We start from the raw sequence: 27,287 nt of genomic DNA on the forward strand, positions 1-27,287 counted from the left end.
AAGGGCAATAAGGCCACTTACGCTGATGGGAAAACTAGAGCCCAAAGGATCTAAGTGCCGTGACCAGAAAGGCGTAGAGGAAAGGACATGGGTTGTGAATGTGCAGATCTGGCTCTGAGATCCAACTGTATCACTTACTAGCCGTATGACCTTGGGTACATGACATAATTCCTGAAGCTCTGGATTTCTAACGTGTAAAATGGAGATAACGTTTACCTTCTTAGATTCTTTCTCTCATTTATTTAACACATATTTATTGAAAGCCCACTCTGTGCTAAGCAACAACTGTTCTAAGTGTTGGAAATTTAGCAGAAAATCCCTACCCTAAAGGGGCTTGCATTGTAGTACAGAAGATATAAAAAAGATGCAGAAAAGTAGGTGGGAGACAGAAAATGCTGAGTTTCAGGGGGTTGTAATTTCAGGCCAGGGAAGGTCTCTTTTCAAAGGACAGTTTGAGTAAAGATTCAAAGGAGGACAGAGAGTCATACAGATATGGGATAAGAACACAGCAGGCAGAGGGACGAGCAAGGGCAAAACCCCATGGCAGCTGTGTGCTTCCTGCGTTCTACAAATAGCAAAGCAACCTGGCTTGGATGAGAAAGCAAGAGGCAGAAGAGCAGTAAATGAGCTGAGAGAGGGAGTAGAATAGGCAGTGCGGGAGGGAGGGAGGTGGTGGTGACCTTCTAAGAACTATTGTAAGTACTCTGGCTTCCTTTCTGTATGAAATGTGAAGACACTGGAGGAGCAGAAGAGCAACATAATCTGACTGAAGTCTTCAAAGGACTACTAAATTGAGAATACAATGAAGGTGGGTAAGGGTGGAAGTAAGGCACTCACCCAGGCAAGAGGCAACTGTGGTCTGAATCAGGGTAACAGCAGAATAGGTGATGAGAAGCTGTGAGATTCTTGCTGCGGTTCAGTCACTAAGTCGTGTCTGACTCTTTACGACCTCATGGATGGACTGCAGCACACCAGGCTTCTTTGCCCTTTACCATCTCCTGGAGTTTGCTCAGATTCATGTCCATTGAGTCGGTGATGCTATCTAACCACCTCATCCTGTCAACCCCTCTCCTCCTGCCTTCAGTATTTCCCAGCATCAAGGTCTTTACCAATGAGTCAGCTCTTTGCATCAGGTGACCAAAGTATTGGAGCTTCAGCATCAGTCCTTTCAATGAATATTTAAGGTTGATTTCCTTTAGGATTGACTGGTTTGGTTTCCTTGCAGTTCAAAGGACTCTCAAGAGTCTTCTCCAACACCACAACTCAAAGGCATCAATTCTTCAGTGCTCAGCCTTCTTTATGGTCCAGTTCTCACATCCATACATGACTACTGGAAAAACCATAGCTTTGATTATACGGATGTCTGTCAGCAAAGTGATGTCTTCACTTTTTAATATACTGTCTAGGTTTGTCATAGCTTTCCTTCCAAGGAACGTCTTTTAAATTTCATGGCTGCAGTCACAGTCCACAGTGATTCTGGAGCCCAAGGAAATAAAGTCTGTCACTGTTTCCATTGTTTCCCCATCTATTTGCCATGGAGTGAGGGGACCAGATGCCATGATCTTAGTTACTGTTTTCTTTTTATGTTGAGTTTTAAGCTTTTTCACTCTCTTCTTCCACCCTCATCAAGAGACTCTTTAATTCTTCTTCTCTTTCTGCCAGTAGAGTAAGATCCTAGATATACTTTAAAGACAAAGATAACTGGAGCTGATTAATAGATTGGTAGTATGGTATAAGAAAAAGAAAGACATCAAAGACTAGGAACAAAATGTCAGATACAAGCAGCCTAAGAAGAGAGCTGCCAGTCACTGCAATGAAAAGACTGCAGAAGGGCAGGCTTGAGGAAAAAGATCAGGACCTCAGAATCAGATATATTGCACCTGAGATGTCCACTGGACAATCAAGAGATGTTAAGCACAGTTACATATGACAGTCTGGAGTTCAGAGGAAATGAATTAGCTGGAGACTGCCACAGAAATGAAAATTAAATGGTATTTTAAGTCATGAAACTTGATGAGATTACCAAAGGACTATTTCAATATTTAGAGAGGTTAAGGAGTTGAAGAACTAGCTGAGAAGGAACAGCTAGTAAGGAGAAGGGAAATTAGGAGAATATAAAGTAATGCTTCTCAAACTTTAGAATGATTAACGATTAGAATCACTTAGGGATCTTAAAATGCAGCCTTCAATTCAGTAGATATGAGGTGGTGGTTAAAATTCAGCTTTTCTAAAAGGCTCCCAGGTGGTAGAGTTTAAGGGATTAAGAAGACATTTCATGAAGAAGAGTGTGATCAACTGCATTATATACTTCTGATGGTTGAGGACTGAGTATTTAACCACTGGATCTAGCAACATGTTAGCTATCTTATAAGAGATATTTCAGTGAAGTGTCAGGGGCAAAAGCCTGACTGGAGTGGGGTCCAAGAAAATCGGGAAGGGAAGAATTTAGAAAGTGAGTAAGAACAACTCAGTTGAGAAGTTTTACTATAAAAGAAAGAAGAGGAATGGAATGATAGCTTGAGACAGAAGTGGGGTCAAGAAAAGGACTCCCACAACTTCTTTATTATGAAAACTTTTATGCATGAAAATGCATGAAAGAATAGCATAATATCCTGTGACTTGCACCTAGGTTTAACAATTGTCAATATTCTTCCAAATGTATATAAGAAAGATGTTTTAAAACACAAGAAAATCCAGTAGAAAAGGAAAATCTGATGTTGAACAGGAGAGTGCTACTCAAAAGATGTCAGTCTAGGAGAAAGGGGATGGTATGCATGCACAAAATGGAAGGACTGGCTTTTACTCTTAACGATGAGACAGAAAAATTGAGTATGAATGTAAGTAGGTAGGAAGATATTGTGGTGGGTGTTTCTAATACTTAATAAAATGGCAAGTGAGGTTATCAGCGGACAGATCTTAGAGAAGAGATATTGGAGGACTGAAGATAAAAGAAATACGACAGGGTCTATGAGAGGGGAAGAGTAAAAACCCAGGGAGTGGAAGTATGATGGCTGCATGGCATCCAGGGCCCATTTAGATGCTGAAAGGACTAACTAAACTGAAGAAGCAGAACAGTGAAGAGGTCAAGGAAATACACTCTGGAGCCAAAGTGCTTGCGGCAAGTCACCTGGCCTCTTAAACTATAGTTTCTCCATTAGTAAATAAATACAGGTTAATAACAGTATCTACCTGCAGGGTGGAAAAGACCGTGATGGTGGGAAAGACTGAGGACAGAAGGAGAAGGGGGTAGCAGAGGATGAGATGGGTGGATGGCATTACTGACTCAACAGACATAAGTTTGAGCAAACTCAGGGAGATAGTGAAGGGCAGGGAAGCCTGGCATGCTGCAGTCTATGGGGTTGCAAAGAGTTAGACACGACATTGCGACTGAACAACAGGGTTGCTAAGGATTAAATGAGATAGTATATATAAAGTACACAGAACAGCACTTGGAACAAATATTATGTAACTGCTAAATGTATCACTGTATATAAAAAACCCCACAAAACATACTTGGAAATGGCAACCCACTCCAGTATTCATGCCTGGAAAATCCCATGGACCAAAGGAGCCTGGTGGGCTACAGTCCATGGGGTCGCAGAGAGTCGGACACGACTGAGCGACTTCACTTACTCACTCACTCACTAGTAGTAGCAGAGATGGAGTTAGAATATAATATTCATTGATCGGTAAAGACATCTAAAATAAGAGCAAGTAAAAAAAAAAGTAAAACCAGTGTGATTCTGTATTTAAAACAACAAACCACTGTATACAGTATTAAAATACAGAATTCTGAAAAGATACACAATACTACATATCTGAACATTAACAGTAATTCTCTCTCAGTAGAGTACTGGTGCTTACTTATGCTTACATTTTCTAAATTTTCTATAGTGATTATGCATTTCCTTATAATACTTTATATTTTGAAATTAAGAAAAACTGCAACAAAGGCTAATTGTAGAAACCACTTTTCCTCACTACACTTAATGCTTTTAAATTTTTACACCTTTGCCTCCTGTCTTTTTTAAAAAAATTACACTTGTAAGAAAGTTGTGAAAATAAAACACAACTGTGGAATCTTAAATAAAAAGACGGAAACCACATGAATTTTACGTAGGTAAAACTAAAGCCTCTCTGTCCTTGATAAGCTATCCCCATCTTAGACTCTTTTTGCCATCCTGGAGATAACTACTACTGATTGAGCACCTTCTAAGTTTTGTTTAATATTTCTACATATATACACATAAGATTTAAAAATATATGGAATGTTTTGTTTTTACAATTTTAAGTGGTCTCATGCTGCAGCTTGCTTTTCTCATTTGACATACTTTAAAGCTGATGTTGAAACATATATTATTCATTTGTGCTATATATTCTTTCCCTGCACATATGTGCCAATACTTTATTTATGCAGTCCTCTAGTGATGAACATTTATGTTTCCAAATTTTCACTAGTAGATATTTTCCTGTAGTATATCTCCTTCAATATACCTCTCTTGGAACAAAAGCTGGTTGTTTCTTGGGTGTAGACCAAACACTTTAATAGATCCTTCCAAGTTATCCCCAGGGTGGTTGGCTGCATCAGGAGTGTCCCCGTAAGCAATCCCCCTAATCTTTATCAATACTTAATCTTGCCAGAATTTGGGCATTTTAGCAATTCTAGTAGGTAAAAAATAGTACTTCTTTCAATCTGCATTTTTTGTGATTATCAGCATCCTCCTCTCAATTACTATTTTTATCTGCCAGAAAATAACGTTTACTATAATTAAATATTCTTCGATCAACCAGAATTATTTTCAGTCATTAATACATGTTTACCATCTTCTCAGCTTCAATTCATCCTTCTATCTTTCTTTTAACTAGGCTTACCTATGAATAAAAAGAAGCATACACTTCATTATTGGTTTTAAAGTAAATTGTAAGAATTTATCCTCAAATTATTTTTAATCACCTTACAATCAGAATATATCACTCCTGTGAGAACAACAGATTGCAACTTTTTCTGTCTGCCTCCCTGAGTAAACATTTGGTAAATTTTCTAATAATGCTACACTTAAAATTATACAATAAGTATTAGACTGAAATGAAAAGCCCTGAAAGGAAATAGCACAACAGACCGACAATTCCTGGAATTTCTTTGTAATGTTATTCTTTAAATACCTTGGCCCTTTGGCAGAATCAATGACTGTCAGGTGAGACGATGATAAACATATACTATATGAATCCTGATTCCTAAGAATGAATTTAATTATCTGCCATTAGAATAGCTCTGCTCTCTTAAAGTAAACCTAGGAATCAGAAATGATCTTTTGCTGAAGAGAGAAGACAGTCACACAGAAAAAATGTCACTCATCTACTGTCGGCTTATATTTTGTAATCCAATAAAGGGGACACATTTGAAAGTCCCAATAATTCAATCTTCCTAATTCCTAAAGGTTTTATCTAGGAATGACTGCAACCCCAGTACTTTAATAGTGAGACAGCATGCTCTTATTCTGCTTATATCCTGCAACTTTAGAATCAGTTTTGTAAAGTAGTCAGAAAAGATCATTTTGAACAATCTCCGGAAATCATTCAGGGGCAGACTAGTTTGAAATGAGGGCTGTGTAAAGGCCATTACTAAGCAACTATTTAAATAGTCTACAGATCTACTTGTCAGCTACAACTAACTTGTTCTGTACTTGATGAAAAGATGGTGAAGGATAATGGAAGAGGGACCTGACATCTAAAAGTTTCAATAATTGGAAGGAATGTAATTTCCAGCTGACTATAAATATCAGCATTTTAACATTTTTACATTGTTATATGAATGTTCCTTATAAAGCACCTGTCCTCATTTCACAGAAAATCTTTTATCTCTGAGGAAACTGATAAGAGTTTTTTTTGCAGGGGTTGGTGGGGAGAGGTTAGCCCTTCTCCTTGAACTGTGTTTGTTTATTCCTAGTTTCCTTTCCCCCATTTGTTCTCTGTCACTGGCCTAAGAGACCTTCCCTCTGATGTCTGGTAATTGAGAGATAATTTGTCTTTACCCAGACTAAGTGAGACTAAAAGACAGTCTGAAAGCTTGGAGCATACAAATGGAATTCTTGTTCTGAACTCCCATGTACTCCCATCTAGATGGAATTCCTAATATCACTATCTTTGTGTCTCTATTCTTGGCTGGTAGATTCCTCAAACAAGAGTCTTCCAATCTCCTGCCTGAAGGGGAAGGTTTGGCTGCCAGCTTTCTGGGAAACAAATGAAGAGAGAGCACTAGGGAACTCTACATTCATCTCTTAGTAGGCAGTCACCCGACCCCACCCCCCACCCCCACACCCCATTTTCCCTGTGTCTTGAGTCCAGAAACTTTCTCTCCTCTCTAGAGAATATGTTTCCAGTGTCCTGCCAGGGTAGGAATGGGGTGTCCATCCAGTGGCATAGAGCATGAGAAGGGATCCAGAGAAACATTTCAGATAGGCCTTTTCATTTATGTACTTTTCCTCCTCCAGAAATAATTCACACTCCCAGTTCTTGAGACTTGAGGATTCTGTGGTACAAATCAGGTTGGCTTCTATTTTTCCACACCCAGTTAATAATTTAGTTTTTTTGGGTGCACTATGTCTATTATTACTTCTTCATCTGCTTTCTAGCTTCTAAAATATTACTGCTATTCTTTTTTTCCTCTCCATCATTATATGCTCATGCTTAAAAACAATTTTCATTATTATAGTTTTGGTGGCATCTCAAGGAAACAAAAATGGGTCACCTTAACCTGAAAGCCACATAGCCACTTTAATAAGAGGACTTTCAATCTGCCAAAGCTTTCAGGAACTAAAGATGTGTTGGAACATTTAACCAGTTGCATATATTGTCTTATAAAAACTAAAAGGAAAAAAAGGAATTATATCTTCTTTGGTTAAATTTAAGCTGGCAATAAAAAATATAATCTGTTAGAAGGCTTATATTTTATAATTAATATTTTTCAGCTATTAAGATAAAGGATAAACTAATGGGATGATTTACATTCACAGCCAGATATACTCATCATATAGTTAAGTTACTTCAAAATGCAAACAAAGTATTTTAGAGTAAACACATAGACTGTAAAGGTTTATACTTACAGATCCCAAACTGTAAAGTAATGGGAAAATACTGCCTCTTAACTATTTCCCAAACCACAGAACAATTCCAATTGGACAGTGTTTTTCTCTACCTCCACTTCTTACCTTAATCAACACTGCACTTCACTGCCCAGTCACTGTTTCTAAAACAATATTTAATACTATATTCTCTGCTGCCTCTGTGTATAGCAAAAGTCTTTTCCTCTGTGTTAATCTTTGATTACGTCTTTGTTTTTCCTTTTCTTGACATTTCTCACTTTTGATACAACAAGGATGTGGCTGCTCTCTCTTCTGGAAGGTAAACCTATTAATAATATGCTGTTGTGTGTAATCATGGTTTCATTTTAAAATTTTTGTCTTATGTATCTATCATAGCTCAGGCCTTGTTTCAGGCATTAGAGACAAAATAAGGGGCACAACAATAAACCCCTGCTCTCATATAGCTTGTATTCTAGTGGGGATGACAGACAATAAACAAATGTTATATGGAGTTGGGTGTTAAAAACAAAAACAGCGTGGGGCACAGGGTGACAGAGCGGGGTAGGAATGTTTTAGTTATACAAGGTGATCATTGGAAGGCTTCCTTGAAAAGGCAACATTGGAACAGAGATATAAGGGAGAAGCTCTATGAATACTTGGTGGCGGGAGTACTTATCCTAAAAAGAAAATAACAAGTACAAAGGCCCTGAGCAAAGAGCATACGTGGCTTGCTGAAGAAGCAGCAAAGAGACTGGTGGGGTAGAAGCAGAACAAGATTTGTTTCTCTTTCAATGTTTACCATTGTGGCCACGGTTTACTCTTTGCAAGATTTTAATATAACCTTTCAGATTTGAACAGATTCAGAGTCAGAGGTGGGGCTGTTTTAGTCTACTGGAAAAGTGGGAATGTTACTGAATAAAGTAATAAGTTGCTGCAATAAGGACTTTGGCTGAATACAGACTTATAAACAATCTAAATTACAGATATACTGCCTAGTTTTCTGACAGAGAGGGTAGGACAGTGGGAAGATTTAAGAGCTAGATCAGGTTTTGAGTCCTGGTTCTATGCTTATTTGCTATAAATGACCCTGAGTCAGAGTTTTAGGTATTAATACATGTATACTCTTTTACTGTTTTATTCTAATTTTATAATGCAAAAGTGGTATAGTAGTTATGGGGAAAGAATAATGGTTGGGAGCCAAAAATTTGAGTTAAATATCTTTGCTGCTGTTTATTAAATGTGAAGTCTAGACAAGTCATTTAGAAGCCTCAGTTTCTTTGTCTGTAAACATAAAATATCTACTTCATAATATTATAAAAATTAAATGACATGATGACTATGTTCGTGAAAATCATCTGTATACTATAAAATGTTAAACTGACTTAATATACATGCATATTTTTAAACTACATATGGGATCTTCAAAATTGTATTTAACTCACTTAAATTTTTTCATCTAAGTGCTTTCAAAATATACTTAATTTTACCTTTTGATTTATTTACTGTTATTTGCACTTTATGCAAAATCTATCCTTGGTAGTCAATTTCTTACTTTGGCCTATGATAAATTTTATAAAGTAATTTTTTTATCTTTTAAATTACAAAGTAAAATTCATTGAACTAGTCAACTTGAAATCCTCAAAAAGGATCAAAATGCAGACTTTCACTTTTACTTTATTTTTACTATATTTTACACAGATGATTATTTTGTAATAGAAAATAGGGGCACACGGAGAAAATAACTTGAAAGGATAATTAACAATCATTTTATATACTTCAGTAACTGTTAATGACTTTTCAGTGGATTTATTTTTGCAGGGGCAAGGGGGGACTATTTTTATCTTTTGATCCCTCACTGCTTAGCAAAATTATAGTATAGTAAACATAAATTCACAGTCACATATATATTATCAAATATTTGATATATGTTTTGAAGACTGTACTAGAGACAGACTATTCTATTTCTTAATATCATATAGCTAGCCATTAGTTAAAAGTGTCTATATGATGCTGGAGAGTAACTGGGAATTTAAGTCAAAAGAATAATAGCTGAAACCTTTAAAACATCCTCAGTGGTCTTCAAAATTTACATGAGATTTAACAGAATGGAACTTACTCCATGCCCTGTGCAGTCTGCCGTGCAATATCTATAAGTTTGATCATCTCGAATTTGGTCTCAATGATGTGGAGATGATGATATAAACTGGAGCCCTCACACCACTGGGTAACAATAGCCAGTTGTGGCTTTGTTGAATAACCCATGAAGAGGAGGATATTCACATGTCGCGTTTTCCTGTAAAAAGAAACATAACAGGAAATAGTAAATGTTGATACACTTTAGCAAATGTTAAAAAAAAAACAACACAAAACCAGGGCCAAAGCACTCTACTTGTCAATAAGATGCTGTCAGAAAAAGGTATTTTTTAGCAAGGCAGCAGAAGGATAAATTTAGATGAGACTTTAGGAATTATCTAGTCTAACACCCTAACTTTTTCATAAATGTCTTTTTTAGTGTACCTCATAGATAGGCAACTAGATATTATTTAAATACCTTTAATTATGGGACATTCATCACTGAGACTGTAGCCTGTTCCCACTATTCTTTTTTTCTTTTTCTTTTTTTTGGCTACATCATGCGGCATGTGGAATTCATGTTCCACAACTGGGGAATCTGAAGTTCCTTCACCAGGGATGGAATCTGTGCCCCTGCAGTGGAAGTGTGGAATCATAGCCACTGGACACCAGGGAAGTCCCCTCTTCTTTTCTTTCTTCCCTTTAAAGTAGTTCATACTAGAAAAACATTTTCCTGTAACTTTCATCACTGGCTTCTCTGTTCTACTCTCTAGAATAAAACAAGCAAGTTTATACCCTTTTGAACATAATAGCCTCCTATGGACCTAATGTCTCAGTTCTGTTGACAATTTTCTCCCTAAGTTATAGTTCCAGAATCCTCTGCATCTAAGTTCTCCTTGCCTGGACATACCCTAGTTTGCTCATTTCCCTCAAGTTCCAGGTTTGATACAATCTCTAAGTGTGTTCTGATAACCTTAGAATTTTGAGAGCAGTATTCCCATAAGAAGCACCACTTTCATGATCGGAACACTGTGTTTCCATTATTTCACTCTAGGATTAATATTTTTATCAGCTGTACCATATAATATTGCATACCACTTAAAAGAAAACAGTCAAAGACAAAATATACCCAGAAAGACTTTGTTTTGTCCATTTTGAGTAAATCTGTGAAGCTAACAGGAGCTGTCACTGGAAAACACAAGTTGATCAAGGTAACTTCTCTGGAAACATGATTCACACAGGCTTACCTGAGTACTCCTACTTCATTTTTGAAGGCCTGTAACTGCTGAGGTGTGGGTGCTGTCACATTCAACATTTTCACTGCCACATCACCTAAAAGGTAATTGCCATTCCAAATGTCATTCCAATCTTTAATTAAAATTTAAAAACATAAAAAACTCTAGGGTATTTTCACAAATTACCACAGCATTAAAACCATACCATTGCAAAATTGCAAATAAATTATACCTTAACTACCTAAATGGCATTAATTTTCAAACGATAAAAACTAAAAATTACACTCCTATACGAGTATTTTAAAATACCAATCCCTGTCCCCCCGCCCCTCAAAAACAACCAGCCTATCTCATTTTTCCCTTGGAAATTTAGTTTAACCAATTAAATACCCATGATATTTTCCTAGCTATTTAGCAAAAGTAAATTAGATGCATTCACTAACTGAATGTTAAAACTGTAGATGACAGGCAGAACGGAACTTTGCGGAAATAGAAAACTGCAAACTTCTTTATCAGAGTATTTAACACTTTCTTCAAATCCATGGATCACTTATTGCTTTTACTTGGAAAAATTATTTAAAAAAAAAACTTTATATGAAACAGGTACAATTCTTACACATTGCCAAAAGGTGTATAAATTGGTACAACCACCTGAAACACTGTGTTAATATCTACTTCAGTTCAGATCAGTTGCTCAGTCGTGTCCGACTCTTTGCGACCCCATGAATCGCAGCACGCGAGGCCTCCCTGTCCATCACCAACTCCCGGAGTTCACCCAGACTCACGTCCATCGAGTCGGTGATGCCATCCAGCCATCTCATCCTCTGTTGTCCCCTTTTCCTCCTGCCCCCAATCCCTCCCAGCATCAGGATGTTTTCCAGTGAGTCAACTCTTCGCATGAAGTGGCCAAAGTATTGGAGTTTCAGCTTTAGCATCAGTCCCTCCAATGAACACCCAGGACTGATCTCCTTTAGAATGGACTACTGGCCCCACAAGTCTTTCCTAGATATATACCAACCACCATGGACACATATGTTCACTAAATGACAGGTGTTAAGAATATTCATAGCAGCAGTGTTTATAAAAGCCCCAAACTGGAAACTATTCAAATGCTGGTCACACAGTATATAGTCATGCCTATAGTCACACAATGAACACTATATAGAGAATGAATAACCTACAACTACATACAATAATACAGATGAGTCTTATAAACAACATTGTGTAAAAAGGGCCAGACACAAAGGAGTGCATACTGTATTATTATGTCTATTCAGGTATGGATAGTGGCTACTCTTGAGGGTGGGGGACATGAAAAGGACGTCTAGAGTTCTGGGAATGCTCTGTTTATTGACCAGATGCGTTAACTTTGCAAAATTTTAGCTACCTGTATATTAAAGTGCACTTATTTGCATGTATATTTCAATATAATTAAACTAACATTGATTTTTCCTGATTATCAAGTGCTTATAGCAAAAAAACTAACAAACTTACAAAATTAAACATTTTAAAAGCATAAGGAATAAAATAAAAATCTCCCATAATCATGTCATTCAAAAATGATCACTGTTAACCTACTCCTGTATACTCTGTGTGTATACTCAGTCACTTCAGTCGTGTCTGACTCTTTACGACCCTATGGATTATAGTCTGCCAGGCTCCTCTGTCCTTGAGATTGTCCAAGCAAGAATACCAGAGTAGGTTGCCATGCCCTCCTCCAGGGGATCCTCCTGACCCAGAGATCGAACCCACGTCTCTTGTATCTTTTACATTGGCAGGGTGGACTCTTGATCACTAGTGCCGTATGGGGAGACCTGTTGTATTCCTTACTAGGCTCTTAAAAGTACGCAGTATGAACATTTATAAATATGTATGAAAAGGACAGGGGCTTCCCTGGTGGCTCAGCAGTAAAGAACCTGCCTGCAATGCAGGGGACCTAGGTTTGACCCCTGAGTTGGGAAGATCCTTTGGAAAAGGAAATGGCAACCCACTCCAGCATTCTTGCCTGGAGAATCCCATGGACAGAGGAGCCTAGTGGGCTACAGTCTATGGGATTACCAAGAGTCAGACACAACTGACTAACACACACACATGAAAAAGACAACCTAGAAAAGATATATACTAAAATACTGATGGTCATTTAGAAAATTATGATATATATATGTAGCATCATAGTATGGGATATTATACATGCTGCTTTTAAAATATACCACTGAAACTTTTCCGTATCAATAAATATAGATCTGCCATACCATTTTACTGTCTATATAATTATATATGGACGTTATCAGTATAATCCAATCTTCTTTTAATGGGCATTTTAAGTTATTTCCATTTTTCATTAATAGTAAATCTCCAATGAATATACTTACACATCTGTTTGTTCATGTTCTACATATGAAATTATTGGCTCCATATACATATTGCCAAACTGCCCTCCAGAAAATTCATAGCAATTTACTTTCCCACCAGCAGCATTACAATCACAACCCTAAACAATCAATTAAAATAATTTTTTGTCCATTTATTTTTTCAAAGAAAGATAAGTCACTTAAGAAGCAATGATGATTTCTATTTTTTGAATTTTTAATTCTTTCACAAGTAGTGAGACTGAACATTTTTTATATGTTTACTGGTCATTTCTTCCTTTGGTTAAGTTCTCTTTTTATATGTTTACTTGTGGTTTATAATATAAATAAAATTACCAACAGAAAGACTTATAAAAAAAATATCTTGGTGACTAGCTCATCCGGAGGATCATCATCTTTAAAAATTATTACTGAAGTATAATGAGAGGACTTCTGGTTACTGTGAATCCAATTTTTATTTCCCATAATTTTTGTTAAAAACCTTTGGGGAACTCTTGCATCTGATCAAAACAGCTTAATGATACAAACAGTGAATACTACCTTTGATATTTTCTTTTTAACAAAAGTTGTGACAGGATCACTGTATGACATACGTACCATGCCACTTTCCCTTGTAGACCGTCCCAAATGACCCCGATCCAATTCTTTGTCCCACTGTGATCTGTCCATCAGGAATCTCCCAATCGTCACTTGAATCCCGTCTACCAAGCGTTTTCTTGATAAAAATAAGACAAAAGTCAAGCCAAAGCAAACAGAAAAGGAAAACTTTATGTTTGACACTAAGTACATTCCTCTATTTCTGAAAGGGACATAAGAAGAGAATAAGAACTTTGGGGAGAAACAAAACAAAACTATACTCTAGAGGAATAATACGAAGATGATTCTTACAATACACAACTTAAGTTTAAGAACTAAGTCAATATTAGGATGGAAATAATTCAGTAAAAATAAAAATTATTTATTGGTTATGAGCAGAAATGTTATATTAAATTTCAGTATTAAAATCAATAAAATAAAGCAACTTAAAAAAAAAATCATTTGGAAGACCACTGGGGCAAGATAAGCACTACACATTTGCGACTAGCTTTGGCTCCAAAGGCCAAAAATTTGAGTTAAGGTACTAGGCAACTGTTGATAATCTTAATTACTTTCTCCCAGTCAGTACTAACTTACTTCATACATCTTATCTGATCCAATCTCTCTCTCAAAAATGTTAGCAACACGTACAAAACTCTGGTATGACAGAGGATCCACTTAGCCAATACATACTAGTGCACTACTGCTAATGTGATTAGTTTTTAATAAATATTTAAGTTACAGCATAAATTTAATTTTTCAATAGGAAAAAATGTCCTTTGGTAGATATTTGAATTTCAGACCAACTCTTTAAAACATATATGCCTAATGCTTCCTAAAATACCAGCTTACTCTCTTTCCATAGTTCAGAAACAGAACACTATTCTAACTCCTTCCAAACTGCCTTTTACTCAATTATATTAAGAGTTGAGAGCAAAAATCAACATTGTGGGAATATGCTTTAAGCAAAAACCTATCAGCTCTTAATGATTTCTAAGAAGAAAGCACTTCAGAGGAAAAAAGATATACACTCTCACCATTCGATTCCTATCTTCTGAGGATGAAGAGGACTTTCTTTCTCGCTGAGGTCCTGGAGATTTCTGCAATGCTTTCACATTAGAGAGTGAGCCAGGTAATGAGGCAGGGGGTGTGGCGGATAAACCTGTGGTTGATCCTAAGTTAGTGAAAGGAAAAATTTATCTATTAAAGGAGGATCAAGTACGTTAGCTTACTGGGGGCAGAGGGTGCAGGGAGATGTAGACTTATTTTAATAAATGCAGTGCATGTTTTAATACTGACCATTAGGAAAGGACAGGCAAAAAGAGGGCCTCATTTGGTGATTAACTATAAATTTAAAAACTATAGTTTCTTTTAGTTTTACAGTTTTAGCATTTTGGTCAATTTAATAACCTTTAAAATATATGATTATAGATAAATACTTTGCTTACTGCTGCAGAGCCTAGGAGAAAAACAATCTTAAATATATCCCAATTTTTTCTTTGACCAAAAAAACCAAAAAGCAAAATCAATGTAAAAGCAAACATAAAAAATAAACTTTAATTATGTGACATTAACAGCCAATCAATAATAATAATAAAAAAGAGAGAAATGCTCCAAATGGAAACATTTTCTAATAATGGCCTTAATATTGACATTATCTAACTCTTTCATATTAGCCACTAAAATTTAAAAAAATCCTACACTACATACTATACACTATTTAAGAGAGATACTGGTCACTGTCATTGGTTTCTGGAGCTTTATTTTGCTAAACAAAGATTAATTTTACCTGCACAACAAAGTTAATGGCAACAAAGCCAAGTAGGTTTCTCAAGACTTTCTGAAAAATCTCTGCCTATAAAATGAGAACAAGTTAAGTGCAATGGCATCTCAGCCAAGTTACTACAAACGGAAATATTTTATCAGCAAAATGAGTCCAAGGGCTACACTCTTTGAAAATGGACTCAGCTGGCAGGGTTGCATACCTTTCTCATGGATACTTTTTCTTCCAAGTGCTGACTGAGCAAAAATTCCAATTCATGTACAGAAAGCACCTGGTTCAGAGGGGTTCAGGGTAATGACTCCTGGTGGAGCCTGAGTATAGCTAAGCAGGACTGAGATGTCAGTTAATATTGCGCAAACAGAACAAAAAGACTTCCATTTTCTAAAAAAAGTAGGTAACTACTCTCAAGTTAAAAAGTCACTCTCTCTCAAAGGACAAGGATCAAAATACTAATGGCAACATTTAAAATGTTAAAACTGTGCAGAAATTTCATCATTACTACACCAGATATGTCATCATGTGGAATTTCCATGATCTCACATGCAATTTTCTAAAAGAAAATGACACCTGGAGTATCTATTAATTACAGTTATTAACTGGAGTATCTATTAACTACAATCCATATTCTGCCTTCCATTGATAATATTTCAACATCATGAAGCCTTAACTGTTTACCCAGGCTTCACAATCCTGATCTACTCAGTGCTGTACTGCATCACTTACTTTAATTACACTACTCGGTTCTCTATAACTTCCAGCCCATTCCATGGATTCTCTGAGAAAGTTGGGCAGAAAGAGCAAAAATCTGAAAACCATCATTCATTCAGAATAAGTAACAGACACTAGCAAAAACCAGTAAATATAATTCTTTAAAAATATTTAGAGCAAGACACTTGTCTAAATTTTGACTTAAATTTTTAAGAATTAGTTTAACCACTAGTTAAAGAATGGTGAGATAAAATGGATGGGTGAAATTATACTGCTACACTCTCCCCTCATATGAGAGCATAACTCAAAGTATCAATCTTAATTTTCTAAAGTATGCTAAAATACCTCAAATACATTGCAGATCTTCTTTAAGTTCCCTAGTTTTGATATAAAATATACATGGCTTATGTTAAAAAAAAAATACATATTACAAAAAGTCAAAGCCAAAAGTCTAATAAGAACTCATAATAGGGATTTCCATTTTTTAAAAACCAAAAAAATTGATATTAGCAACCATCAAGGTTATCACCTAAATGGATTAAAGTAAAAGAAATTCAGCTTGAAGAAAACCCTCCCCACATTATTTGCTGCCACCCCCTGAGTTTAAGAAATTATCAAGACCAAAAAGTAGTATTAACAAAACACAAGATGGAAGTTTCAGCTCTCGCTTTTAAACATTTATGACAGACAGCATACAGAAAGCTTGTGGAAGTGAGTATGTGTGAGAAGCACATTCAGAGCACTCCAGCCAGGCCAAGCAGAAATTTAGCACTGAAAACTCTCACACTTACAAACACACTGTGAGGGTGAGACACAAACAGCATCTGTTGTTTATATTTAATTTGCTTTGGGTGAAAACAAGAAAGAAGAGCCCAACTACCTCTGAACACTGGGCCAGGCTCAAAATCAAACACTATTTCACTGGGGACAGAATGTAGGAGGGGACTGGGAGTCCGGGATTGGTATTTCCGAAGACAGCGCATCAGCTGGTTCAAAGGGGCTGTTAGAAGAGAAAGAGAGGGGCAGGCAAACACAGGAAGACAGACACAGAAGAAATGAAAGAAATCACGGGGAATAAATAAGATGAGTTGAAGCCTGCTTCACAAAATAATTCTGGATGTTTAAAAAACTGCTTATTTTCATAAAATTCCAATCATTCTTTTAAGTGATTCATATAAAGGATAAATGCTGTTTGATTTTTGGTACTAAGCAGGCAATTTTTATGACTAAGTTAACTCTGTGATGCTAACGTGATGGCAACATTTAAATGCTGAATGTACTGGGCAAAATTATCAAAGCCACAGCTATTAAGACATATGAAAGTCAAACTGGCAGCAACATTAATTGGTGGGTTCATGGAATAACAAACAGGAAAAAAAAAACTTTTGTAACTATGTACTACATATAGTAAATACTAAGTCCAGAGTACATAACACAGGCTTATTATTTTGGTAGGTCCACAACTATACAGAAACATAACAAAAGATGGTTCATGCAACATTTGACATAAAGTATCTTTGCATCTGGGCTTAGATATTTTGAATATAAAGCAGGGTCACAGTGAAGAGACTGACTCTAAACAAAGTATGTGGGCACTGCAGGGCTTCCTTATTAATATTAAACAGACCACAGTTGAAGAGGGAAGCATAAAGGACCACCTGGAAGAAAACGTCAAGACTGTTTCAAACAGCATCTCTTACAAAAATCTTATGGGGATAAACTCTTATTTAAAAAAGTATTTTCTAAAGTAATGTTTTGCTATGACCCCAATATTCACTGGGTGCCAGAGTAAACAGCTGATAAAATTCTTTAAGAAATCTCAATTTGATCTCTCATTTGCTTATTTTATTTACTGGACTAGTAAAAGGGGAACTGGGCTTTTCTATTAGGAGTCCACGCTATAAAATTTATCTTCCAGGGCCTTCTAGAAAGCTGAAGGGAAGTAGTTGACAGTGTCTATCAAACTGACAAGCTGTAGCAGGTAATCCCAGGGATTCTCCCCAAGAACGATTTAAGGAAGTCAAGTTTTAACTGATTGTAAAAAAAACTGATTGCTCAGTCTTTAAGTATTAGTGGAGATAGGAATAAAATGGGCAAAATGATTTGATAAAAACATTTAAAAAATTGTAGATTTCACATTTAAGACTCCCTTTTATGTCCTCTCTTTTTCTCTGTTTCTGGAGTTAAAATTTAAAATCAGTTAAAATTTTATTAGAGATAAATGATAATTACTAAAGAAAAGCAAACAATTTTTTATTTTTCTCTACATCTTTTTCTCTGTGTCTGTGTTTCATGAAAGAAGCAAATATAAAGGAGACAAGCAGCAAAGCAATTGCATTCTTCCCGGGGTTTTTTTTTGTTTGTTTTAAATTGAAATCACTACTTACCTCCATCACTACGAAACCCTTGGTCTCTAATCAAGTCCTACAAATAGATAGTAATGTATACTTAATCAAAGCATATGATAAAAAAGCAACAACATTTTATTTTCCACTAAGCATTAACAGAAAGGTGAGTTCAAAATAATACCTGTCTTATAAATTACTTCACAAAACAGAAAGAATATGAAATTAACTAGTGAACATGATAAAATAAAAACTTTGAAACACCTGCCAACCTAACCCTAGACTGAAGGGATTTTTAGTCCTGATCAAATGCTGAAATCCATTTCAGGCCATTTAAAACCAATGGCTGCATTAATGCTCAAAAACATTCTATTGGCACATATTAAGAGCCATAAAATGTTCATACCCTTTGATCCTGTAATTCCACTTCTGGGAATTTTTCCTAAAGAAATAATTCATAAGAAAAAATGATATGCACAAAGATGTTTAGTGCAACATTATCCATTATACTAAAAAATAATTATTTCCCTATTTTAGGCATACTGACATTTTAGGCATATTGACATATTGGTTAAGTAAATTATAGTGTGTCAATTTAGAACATATTATGCAGCTACTAAAACAGTTATGAAATTTGAATCATGAAACATGTTTATAATTAAAAAAGGATACAAAATTAAGTGTACACTGATATGATCATAAGAATATAAATGTTTAAGGACACACTAGAAGGGAAACATTTTTTTAGTTGTCTTTATTATTAAAATACAGCTTTTTACAACAGACAATGTGAGGCAGGGCAGCGGGGGAGGAGTCTACTGGCAATGTAGTGCAATTTGGACCAATTTGGACTTTGACAGAACTTAGTTTACCCAGTATAACTGATGACTGACCTACCCCAAATGTCTCTAAATATGCCCAAAGGCTTATAAGCTAAAACAAGGGAAGATTCTTTACAGATGCATTTCTGCCATGTTCAATGTACTATAAAAAACCTTTACCATTTTATACAGAATAATCAACAAATATCTGCAAATAAGGTGCTAAGTGTTAGTGGTTGTATGACTACCAATAAATATAAAATCATGGTGGTCTCACTAACTTTGAGTTCTTGACAGCTTATCATCTAATAAAGATATACAAACATAGAAATTACATAAAAATAAGAGCTTAAGAAAACAATAAAAAAAGGTGCCAAAGTTGCTTAATTAATTGCCAAATAAACAGTATATGTAAAAAGATTCTTGGTGCAACATAAGTTCAAAGGATAAAGAAATAACTATAGAACTTGGTCACTGGTGAAGCATTTGAAGAAGTTAATCTAAGAGCTGGAGTTTGAGCGGTAGGTAGGATGCAGAAAAGCAGAGGCAGAATTCCTTGGTGGTCCAGGACTCTGAGCTTTCACTGCTGAGAGCTGGGGTTTAAGCCCTCATCAGGGAAGTATAATCCCATAAGCTGAGCAGCGCTGCCAAAAAAAAAAAAGAAAGGCCTTCTGGACAACCTACTGCTAATAACCACCATAAGCTTGTATTTTCCGATCTTAAATATGTTCTTAAAGCTCTCTGACAATCTTTTTCTATGTGATCTAGGTTAAACAGGACCTTCTAGTATTCCAATACTGGCTATTTCAAACTTTCCCCCAATTTCCAATGGTTCCTTTCCTAATTACTGCTCTTCCCCTTTTCAGCAGGATAGAGAAAACAGAAGCTATCAAAGAACATTCTGTTCTGTCTCTATATCTACAAACATCTACATAATATTAGCTATAATTTCTGAATTCTTTTTTTGTGCCAAGAATAATAATCACTACAAGGGGCAGACACTGTTAGCTCCACAGTTAGGTCATCTGCCCATGGTCTCTCTGCCTCTAAAGAGTTCAGAGGCAGCTATGTTCACCTTTAACTCCTCAAGCCTGGCGGGCTGCCGTATCTGGGGTCGCACAGAGTCGGACACGACTGAAGCGACTTAGCAGCAGCAGCCCCTGAGGAACATCACTTCCAAGTTCAAGGAATTTTTATTTACTACCTTAATTACTCCTTCTCTTGTTCTTTTGAACCTCTCTCTTTACTTGCTTCTTCCCCTCAAGTTACAAGTATGCTCAAGTCTCTCACATGACTCTGCTTCAGTCTATGGCTTTCATCATTCCTTTGTAGCCAAACTTCTCAAATCTGGCACTCAATCCCACATCTTTACCAGCTTTTGCTCTCTTCTACTAGACCTCTAAAACAGCTCTCAATGACATCAAAATGACACTGTAATTGTCCAGTTCAATAGTTATATTGAATACATTCAATAGTTATATCTCATTTGAGTCTCAATGACAACTGCCATCAACTACTTCAGCATTCTTGAAGTCCCCATTTCTCCCTGTGGCTTCTTCAACACCACTTTCTCTTATTTGTTTGAAGCTAAATTTAGGAAGAGGAGCCTATAATGGAGACAGAGAAAGACAGTCTCTGCCTATATCTCAAATGTTAATGATCACTAGGGTTGCATTTCTACCATCATTTACATTCATGACTTTAACACAAATAGGCTAATTATTTCTAAATGCGTATCTCTACTCAAGGTCTTTATTTCAACTGGTACTAGACTTCTAAACCAGTAAAGATGCACAGACATCTTCAAGTCAGTATGTCCAAAATAAAAGTTAACATTTTCATTCCTACAACCCCTGTTCTTCCCTAGGCATTTCTATCTTAATGAATCAAATAAATACTATGTATACACCTAAGGCAGAGAATTCTAGGCATTGTCTTTTTTTATCTCTCATCTCCCACTTCTCTCTCTCCTCTACTACTAGATAGACCAGCAATTGCCTATAAGAAGAATGGCCAGGTTTTACCCCATTTCAATCATTTATCACCTGTGTGATCTGGAAAAAGTTTCTTGACATCTCTAAATCTAATTTTCTTAACAGTAAAAGAAGGAAAATAATAGTACTTAACTCACAAGTGTTTATGAGGATGGAATAAGAAATTTTATGTACTTGGTAAAGGACCTAGCACATAGTAAGCATGCCATTTACAGTATCAATCCTAACAACCATGTCTATCAAATCTCTCACTAATTCAAAAGATTTTTCTAAAGTAAAGAGCTGACCACTTTCTTTCCCACTCAGTTTACTGGACCCTTCACTATCAGCTACTACAGAGACCTCAGAATAATACATGTCATCTTCCCTACAATATCAAGTATTAATTACATCCCACATAAAGGTACTTTCATACTTCTGTACATACCATTTCCTTAACAAATGTTCTTCCTTCTTAAAACCCCTAACACTAGGTACTTAATAAATCCCTACTCCTTCATATTCATTGTTCATCTTCTACAATCTGGCTTAAATGTTGTCTCTTCTCTGCTAAACTTGACTGTCTTTAATCAGGTAGAGTTCATCCCCTTCTATAAACTATCATTGTATATTTTTGTGTTTATTTATTTATATGTCTGATTCATCCATTAGACCGTGATCTCCCTGAGGGCAAAGACTGTATGCTAATTCATCTTAATTCCCTATTCTGATACAGTGCCTATCCCACAGTAAATATTAAATTTGGTTTACTGGAATAATAAATGATAAATAATGACTGAAACTGAATGAGATGACTGAAACTGAATGAAATGCTAAAAGGTTTATATTTTATAACCAATGGGAAGTAAACAAAAGTTTTATAACAAAGGAACAGATGGTGATTGAAGTCTTACAATAAATAATAAAACAGAATAAAACCCTATTCTGACAGTAGCAATAAAGAATGTAAATGGACAGAGAAATCAATGGCAGGAAATTTATATAGCAGATTAATGTCAGTTCAGGTGAAGAAATATGGGCCCAAATGGTGGTAGAAAAAACAAATTTGAGATACATATCAAAAGGAAAGGTGATATCTTATGACTATTTGCTTATGGGGAAGATGAAAAAGAAAGATGTAAACATGACACTCCAAATGTTCAAGCCCAAGAGAACAGGAGAATCTTAGGAACACTAAGATATAAAGAGAAATAGTCTAAAAGAATGTTACTTTTGAAAGTAAATACAAAGTTTACAACTTTGAACATACTGACAATAGATCTAACCTAGAAATAAGTTTTGATTTCATATTTCACAAAATCCCCTTATTCATTTATTTCCCTCTCCTACTTTTTTCCCCCTTTGTATGTGGGTCTAGGCAGATGGAAGAAGACCTTTTTAGCTGAGAAAAACTGGTATTAAGAAAAGGCTACTTTAAATAAATCCAACAAAATCAGAAAAAAAAATTTCATAGCAAAAAGTAGGAAGAAAGTCTGACTTGGGAATGTATCTTGAAAAATGAAATTAAGATTGATAAAAAGTTTATTTTCATTCACTTCAACAAAAATATTGTTATAATGTCAACAATATGCTAATTCTTAGAATACAGAGGGAATCAAGGTTTTGTTGGCCGTAATATCAAACTTACAATAACATAAACTGAAACTCTCAATTTAATATTTATCTTTCACATCACAATCAATCATTTCTATAAAAATTTTAAAGGATTTCATCAGTTCCCTCAATGCCTCCATCAATCCTTCGATATTTAATTCATTTTCTTTAGAAAAGCCTGTTCTCTTGTCATCCTTTAGACACTTACTCTCTTTTACTGTTAACTGGACTAATTTAATTCTGCTGTATCCTTATTTCCCAGTGGCTTTTCATTATCTTCAATAAATCCTTAAAATCTTTTTGTTGTTGTCAGACTAGCAATCAGTCTGCTTTATTTTTTCATAGCAATGTTGGATAATGATGAAAAGGGGCTGGAATGCAAGCTAGTATTAAACTGGGAGGGAGGAATATGTGGGTGGAGACTTATTAGGGGAGTCTGTTAATTAGTGAATATTTTCCTGTTAGGATAATTTTGGCTCCTTTACTCAACCTTATGAGGACTCACAGAAGGAATGCCTGTATAACGAGAACATTAGGCTCATTAGAGAACAACAGGCTGTCCTCTAGCATACACATGACCCCTCAGTAATTTCAGTATCCTGCTTATCTGGGTAAACAGTTTCAGATTTCTTTTTAAATATGATTACTTCCCAATGCAAACAAATTTGGTAGCTTTTTCTGTTGCTTATTACATTCAAGATTAAGGATAACCCACATTTTTTATTCTAAAGTACAAATTATGGGAGAAATGATCCTGACCCCACCACAGCTCAGATGTCAAGGGCTCCTTATTCTCTTCAGGAATTTGGTTATCAGGATGATGCAGTAGAATGAACCAGTCCTTCTGGAGTGATCCAGTGTATGTCATCTTTTTTTCTCAACCCTTCCTTCCCTTTTGTCTATATCTGGAACTAGCAAAATACAATGGGCTGGCCACCTGCTTTACTGAAGTTTATTGGAATAAAGCCTCACCTGTTTGTTTAAAATGTACTTATTATCTATGGTTGTTTTCACACTAGTGACAGAGCTCAACAGTTGTCTTTAGAGACTGCAAGATCCACAAGCCTAAAATATTTACCATCTGGCCCTTTATGAGTTTGCTGACCCTTGGTCTATACTATGGGAAATACACCTCTGCTTTGTTTTCTAAGCCTTTTATTAATACAAATGTTTTTTGATGACCTCTTAAGTTAGGTCATCACATAATAATTCCTATTTTAGGGAACTATATTGGGAATGGTTTTTGCTGTCCAGAAATTAAGGTTAAATTGAAGAAGTGACACTAAGGTTCATAATTAACTTCAAGTGTGTAACATAAACTAGAAAAGGAAAAAAGTTCAAGAGTGATCAGCCAGAAGTAGCTAAAATAATTGATTTGTATAGAGATGGAGTACAATGGTATACTCAAGAAAGTAAAGAAGGTAAATGGTAGCTTTGCACGAGAAGTACATAAAGTAATGATTAGTCCTTAAGGGTTATTTAACTCAAAGCTGAACTTTTAGAAATTTAGGTAAAGATTTCACATTGAAATATGCAAGTATATTCTTATTTTTTCTATACCTTCAAATGGGTCAAGTGGATTGATTATCTGTTAAATGAAAATAAGACTTTTACAGAAGTGTCATAAGGAAAAAACCAATGAGAATAACTCTCTACTTTGGTACCAGTTAAATATTTTATGCCAGCAGAGAAGATGACAAGGCTTTTCTGATCTGTAATTCATGAAAAGTCTGTTACTTATACTAACTGTGATAAATGAAACATGGCACTTATTTCTGATCTATATTATAAATCTATATTAAAAATACACACAAAAAGTTAAAATTAACTCAATATATTGAGAGAGGGAGTGGGAGAGAGGGGACAGAGAGAGACACAGACAGACATTAACTTCGAGAGAGAGAGAAAATTTAATTTACAAAACAGCTGACAGAACCAGATTCCCCAATTTGTGATCCAAAAAACAGCAGAAAAATAAACACACTTGAATTTTCTACATTCGAACACTGCTGGATACTTACATCAATATTGACGGGTTCTATTGTGTTTATATGCACATTTGGAGCTGATGAGGACCGGTCTCGTTGTCCAAACTGATTTCGATGATCTTCATCTGCTGGTCGGAAAGGCTGTGGAATTGGAATGGATTTTGAAGGAGATGGACTGGTGAGAATTGGGGGCCTGGAAAAGTCAAGTGATTGGAAGATAAGATTTAGAGCAACTTTCAAGAGAGAATAACATAGAAAAATGAATTACATAAAGATTTTGTTTTCATATTCTTAAATAAAACCTTAAAATAAAGGCAATGGCAGTAATGACTTTTAAAAGAATTAGTTTAAAAAACTAATATATGCTTACAACTAACACCAACAAAGCTGCTTTGCTTAAGCAGACCCTCCATGAAATATCAATGATAAGAATACTGATTTTATTCAGAAAACTCCAGAGAAATCTTCAAATGGCTAGAAATTACCTGTGGTTAATCAGCTGAAGAAACTCTTGTTCTTTAACATTATACAAAAATGTTCTAAGTACACACTGACTGAAGAATGTCTGCTAATTATTTCTACCTTTGCCATTTCTTGATAGTTGAAGTTACTAAGATGAAATTTTTATGGGAAGTATTAGGAAATCATAAATCTTTTAAAATCACACATGTGTATTTCAGGTATCTATTGCTTTATACAAGATGTATCTATTGCTTTATACAAGAGGTAAATTAAAATCTTGAACAAAAATGGCAAAAATAATTTCCAAATTCAAAAGATGATTCTCAGAGTGTTAATCTCTCATAGTTTGAAATGTTTACTATGCCCAATAATTGATACAAGACACACAGAAGAATAATATATTAAACCTTAAAGCAAATTTTCTAAAAACTGCTCTTTGATGAAACTGACAGACTGACCTATTTTGGTAGTGTAGATAAATAACAAAGTCTATGATCTCTCACTGCCCCCAAAATGAAGCTGGCATTCACAGAGCACATTAAAATTTTGAGAATAGATTGTAAACACCCATGAGAAGTCTATGTTCTTCAGAAAGAATATCCAAGGGAGCTGAGAAGTGAGTACCACTTGATTGATGAGGTGTGACTCAGTGAGCTCCGTCAGGACCAATGAATGATTCAATGCTAACAGCTTCTCTTCAGAGATTGGTTATTGTTGCACCCCATCTTATGCAAACTCTGAAACTAATCAGCAGTTATCAAGTGGTTAATAAGACAGCCAGAAAGACAGCTGAAGGAATAAAAAGACATTTTTGAGAGAGGGTTTAAAGAAGAATGAGAAGAAAATATAGTTTTGGACCAGATGAAGGTCGGAAGAGCCAAAAAAGTCAACTTGTGACAACAAGCTTCTAAATAAAATATATTACTAGACTCTGAACCATACCAACTTATGAGTTTTACTTCTTTGAAGCATCCTTTTAAAAGGGTAGGGAAAGAAATTTTAACTTTAATTGTTCATATTAACTAAATGAATCCACTTAGAACTGAAATAAAAATAATTGCTCTACTGGTCCTTTTTATTATGATTGAAGTGAAGTGAAGTCGCTCAGTTGTGTCCGACTCTTTGCGACCCCATGGACTGTAGCCTACCAGGCTCCACCCATGAGATTTTCCAGGCAAGAATACTGGAGTGGGTTGCCATTTCCTTTTCCAGAGGATTTTCCTGACCCAGGGATTGAACCTGGGTCTCCCGCACTGCAGGCAGATGCTTTACCATCTGAGCCACCAGGGAAACAGGGTTTTATTATGATTAATTGATTATTTTTTAGTTTGTGACAAAGCTGTCTCTGTTTTTGCTTTAGACAGCCAATAACAGCCTTTGGCAAGGGATTTTGGGAGGAGGTAAAAAGAATTTTAAAATGACAGCTTTCATAAACTTTTGAAACATGCACTGGCTTTTCTAAATACTTAGAGGCTAATTTAAAGTCTCAAGGCAGTAACACAGTTTATGTCATAACTTAAAAGTAGAAAAAGCCTGAACTAACTACAACTGTAGAGGGTGGTCTAATTAATATAATTGATCTGGTGTAGTGACAGCAAGTCATTCTCGAAACTTAATAATAAATGAAGACTATACAGCAACATGTAGCACCTAAGTCAGAAATATGTATGCAAAGGACACTGGTCTTTACGTAGGAAAAACAAAAATCTGGATTAAATCTTATAAATGTTATTATCAAATCTAAAGAAAATGGATAAACTAGAAAATGAAGATAAGCTGTTTCTGTCCTTTTCTTCTCCCCCTACCCCTCTGGTCCCACCATCACTACTGTGCTTTTATCTCCTGGGCTCATTCAGATTCTGGAATTCTTTATGGTCCAGTTCAAATCCCACTTCCTTGATTAAATGTTCACTACTCTCTCTCGCTATTCTCTTTTGTAAACATTGCAATATTTATCACATAGTTTAAAATACTATATCATAAATTGTAGATTATAATTATATATTAGCTTAAAACTGTTGGCCATTATCTCCTGTGTCAATGGTTTTTTCTAAATGGAAATCATATACTTCTGTATCTGATATTAAAAATAAAGCAAGCACAAGGCAGGGACTCTAAATTATTTGTTGCTTGATTTTTTCCAAGTATGGTCCTACAACAATCTCTGTCAGTTTTAACCCTCTGTATCTGTACCAAATGTATTACAGGTGTGATGAGTTACCTGAAAAAAAAAAGTCCTTAATTTAATGACCCAAATG

The 27,287-nt window shown here is 35.5% G+C and overlaps 1 protein-coding gene across 9 annotated transcripts in view; it reads right to left on the reverse strand.

Annotated features, from left to right (window-relative positions):
* Positions 1–27,287, reverse strand: part of BRAF (B-Raf proto-oncogene, serine/threonine kinase) — a 165,713-nt gene that overhangs the window by 38,209 nt on the left and 100,217 nt on the right. For 8 of the 9 annotated variants that reach the window (XM_055591098.1, XM_055591099.1, XM_055591101.1 and 5 more), the window contains exons 8-13: positions 24,601–24,760; positions 18,214–18,250; positions 14,373–14,509; positions 13,357–13,474; positions 10,403–10,487; positions 9,199–9,375 (exon numbers count right to left, since the gene is read on the reverse strand). In XM_055591098.1, coding sequence (XP_055447073.1) covers positions 9,199–9,375; positions 10,403–10,487; positions 13,357–13,474; positions 14,373–14,509; positions 18,214–18,250; positions 24,601–24,760 — 714 coding nt within the window. Of the gene's footprint in view, positions 1–9,198; positions 9,376–10,402; positions 10,488–13,356; positions 13,475–14,372; positions 14,510–16,706; positions 16,827–18,213; positions 18,251–24,600; positions 24,761–27,287 lie in introns of all 9 variants that reach the window. The other variant, XM_055591107.1, reaches the window with a different exon arrangement.

Source organism: Bubalus kerabau, chromosome 8, assembly GCF_029407905.1.
Source record: "Bubalus kerabau isolate K-KA32 ecotype Philippines breed swamp buffalo chromosome 8, PCC_UOA_SB_1v2, whole genome shotgun sequence".
NCBI lineage: Eukaryota > Metazoa > Chordata > Mammalia > Artiodactyla > Bovidae > Bubalus > Bubalus kerabau.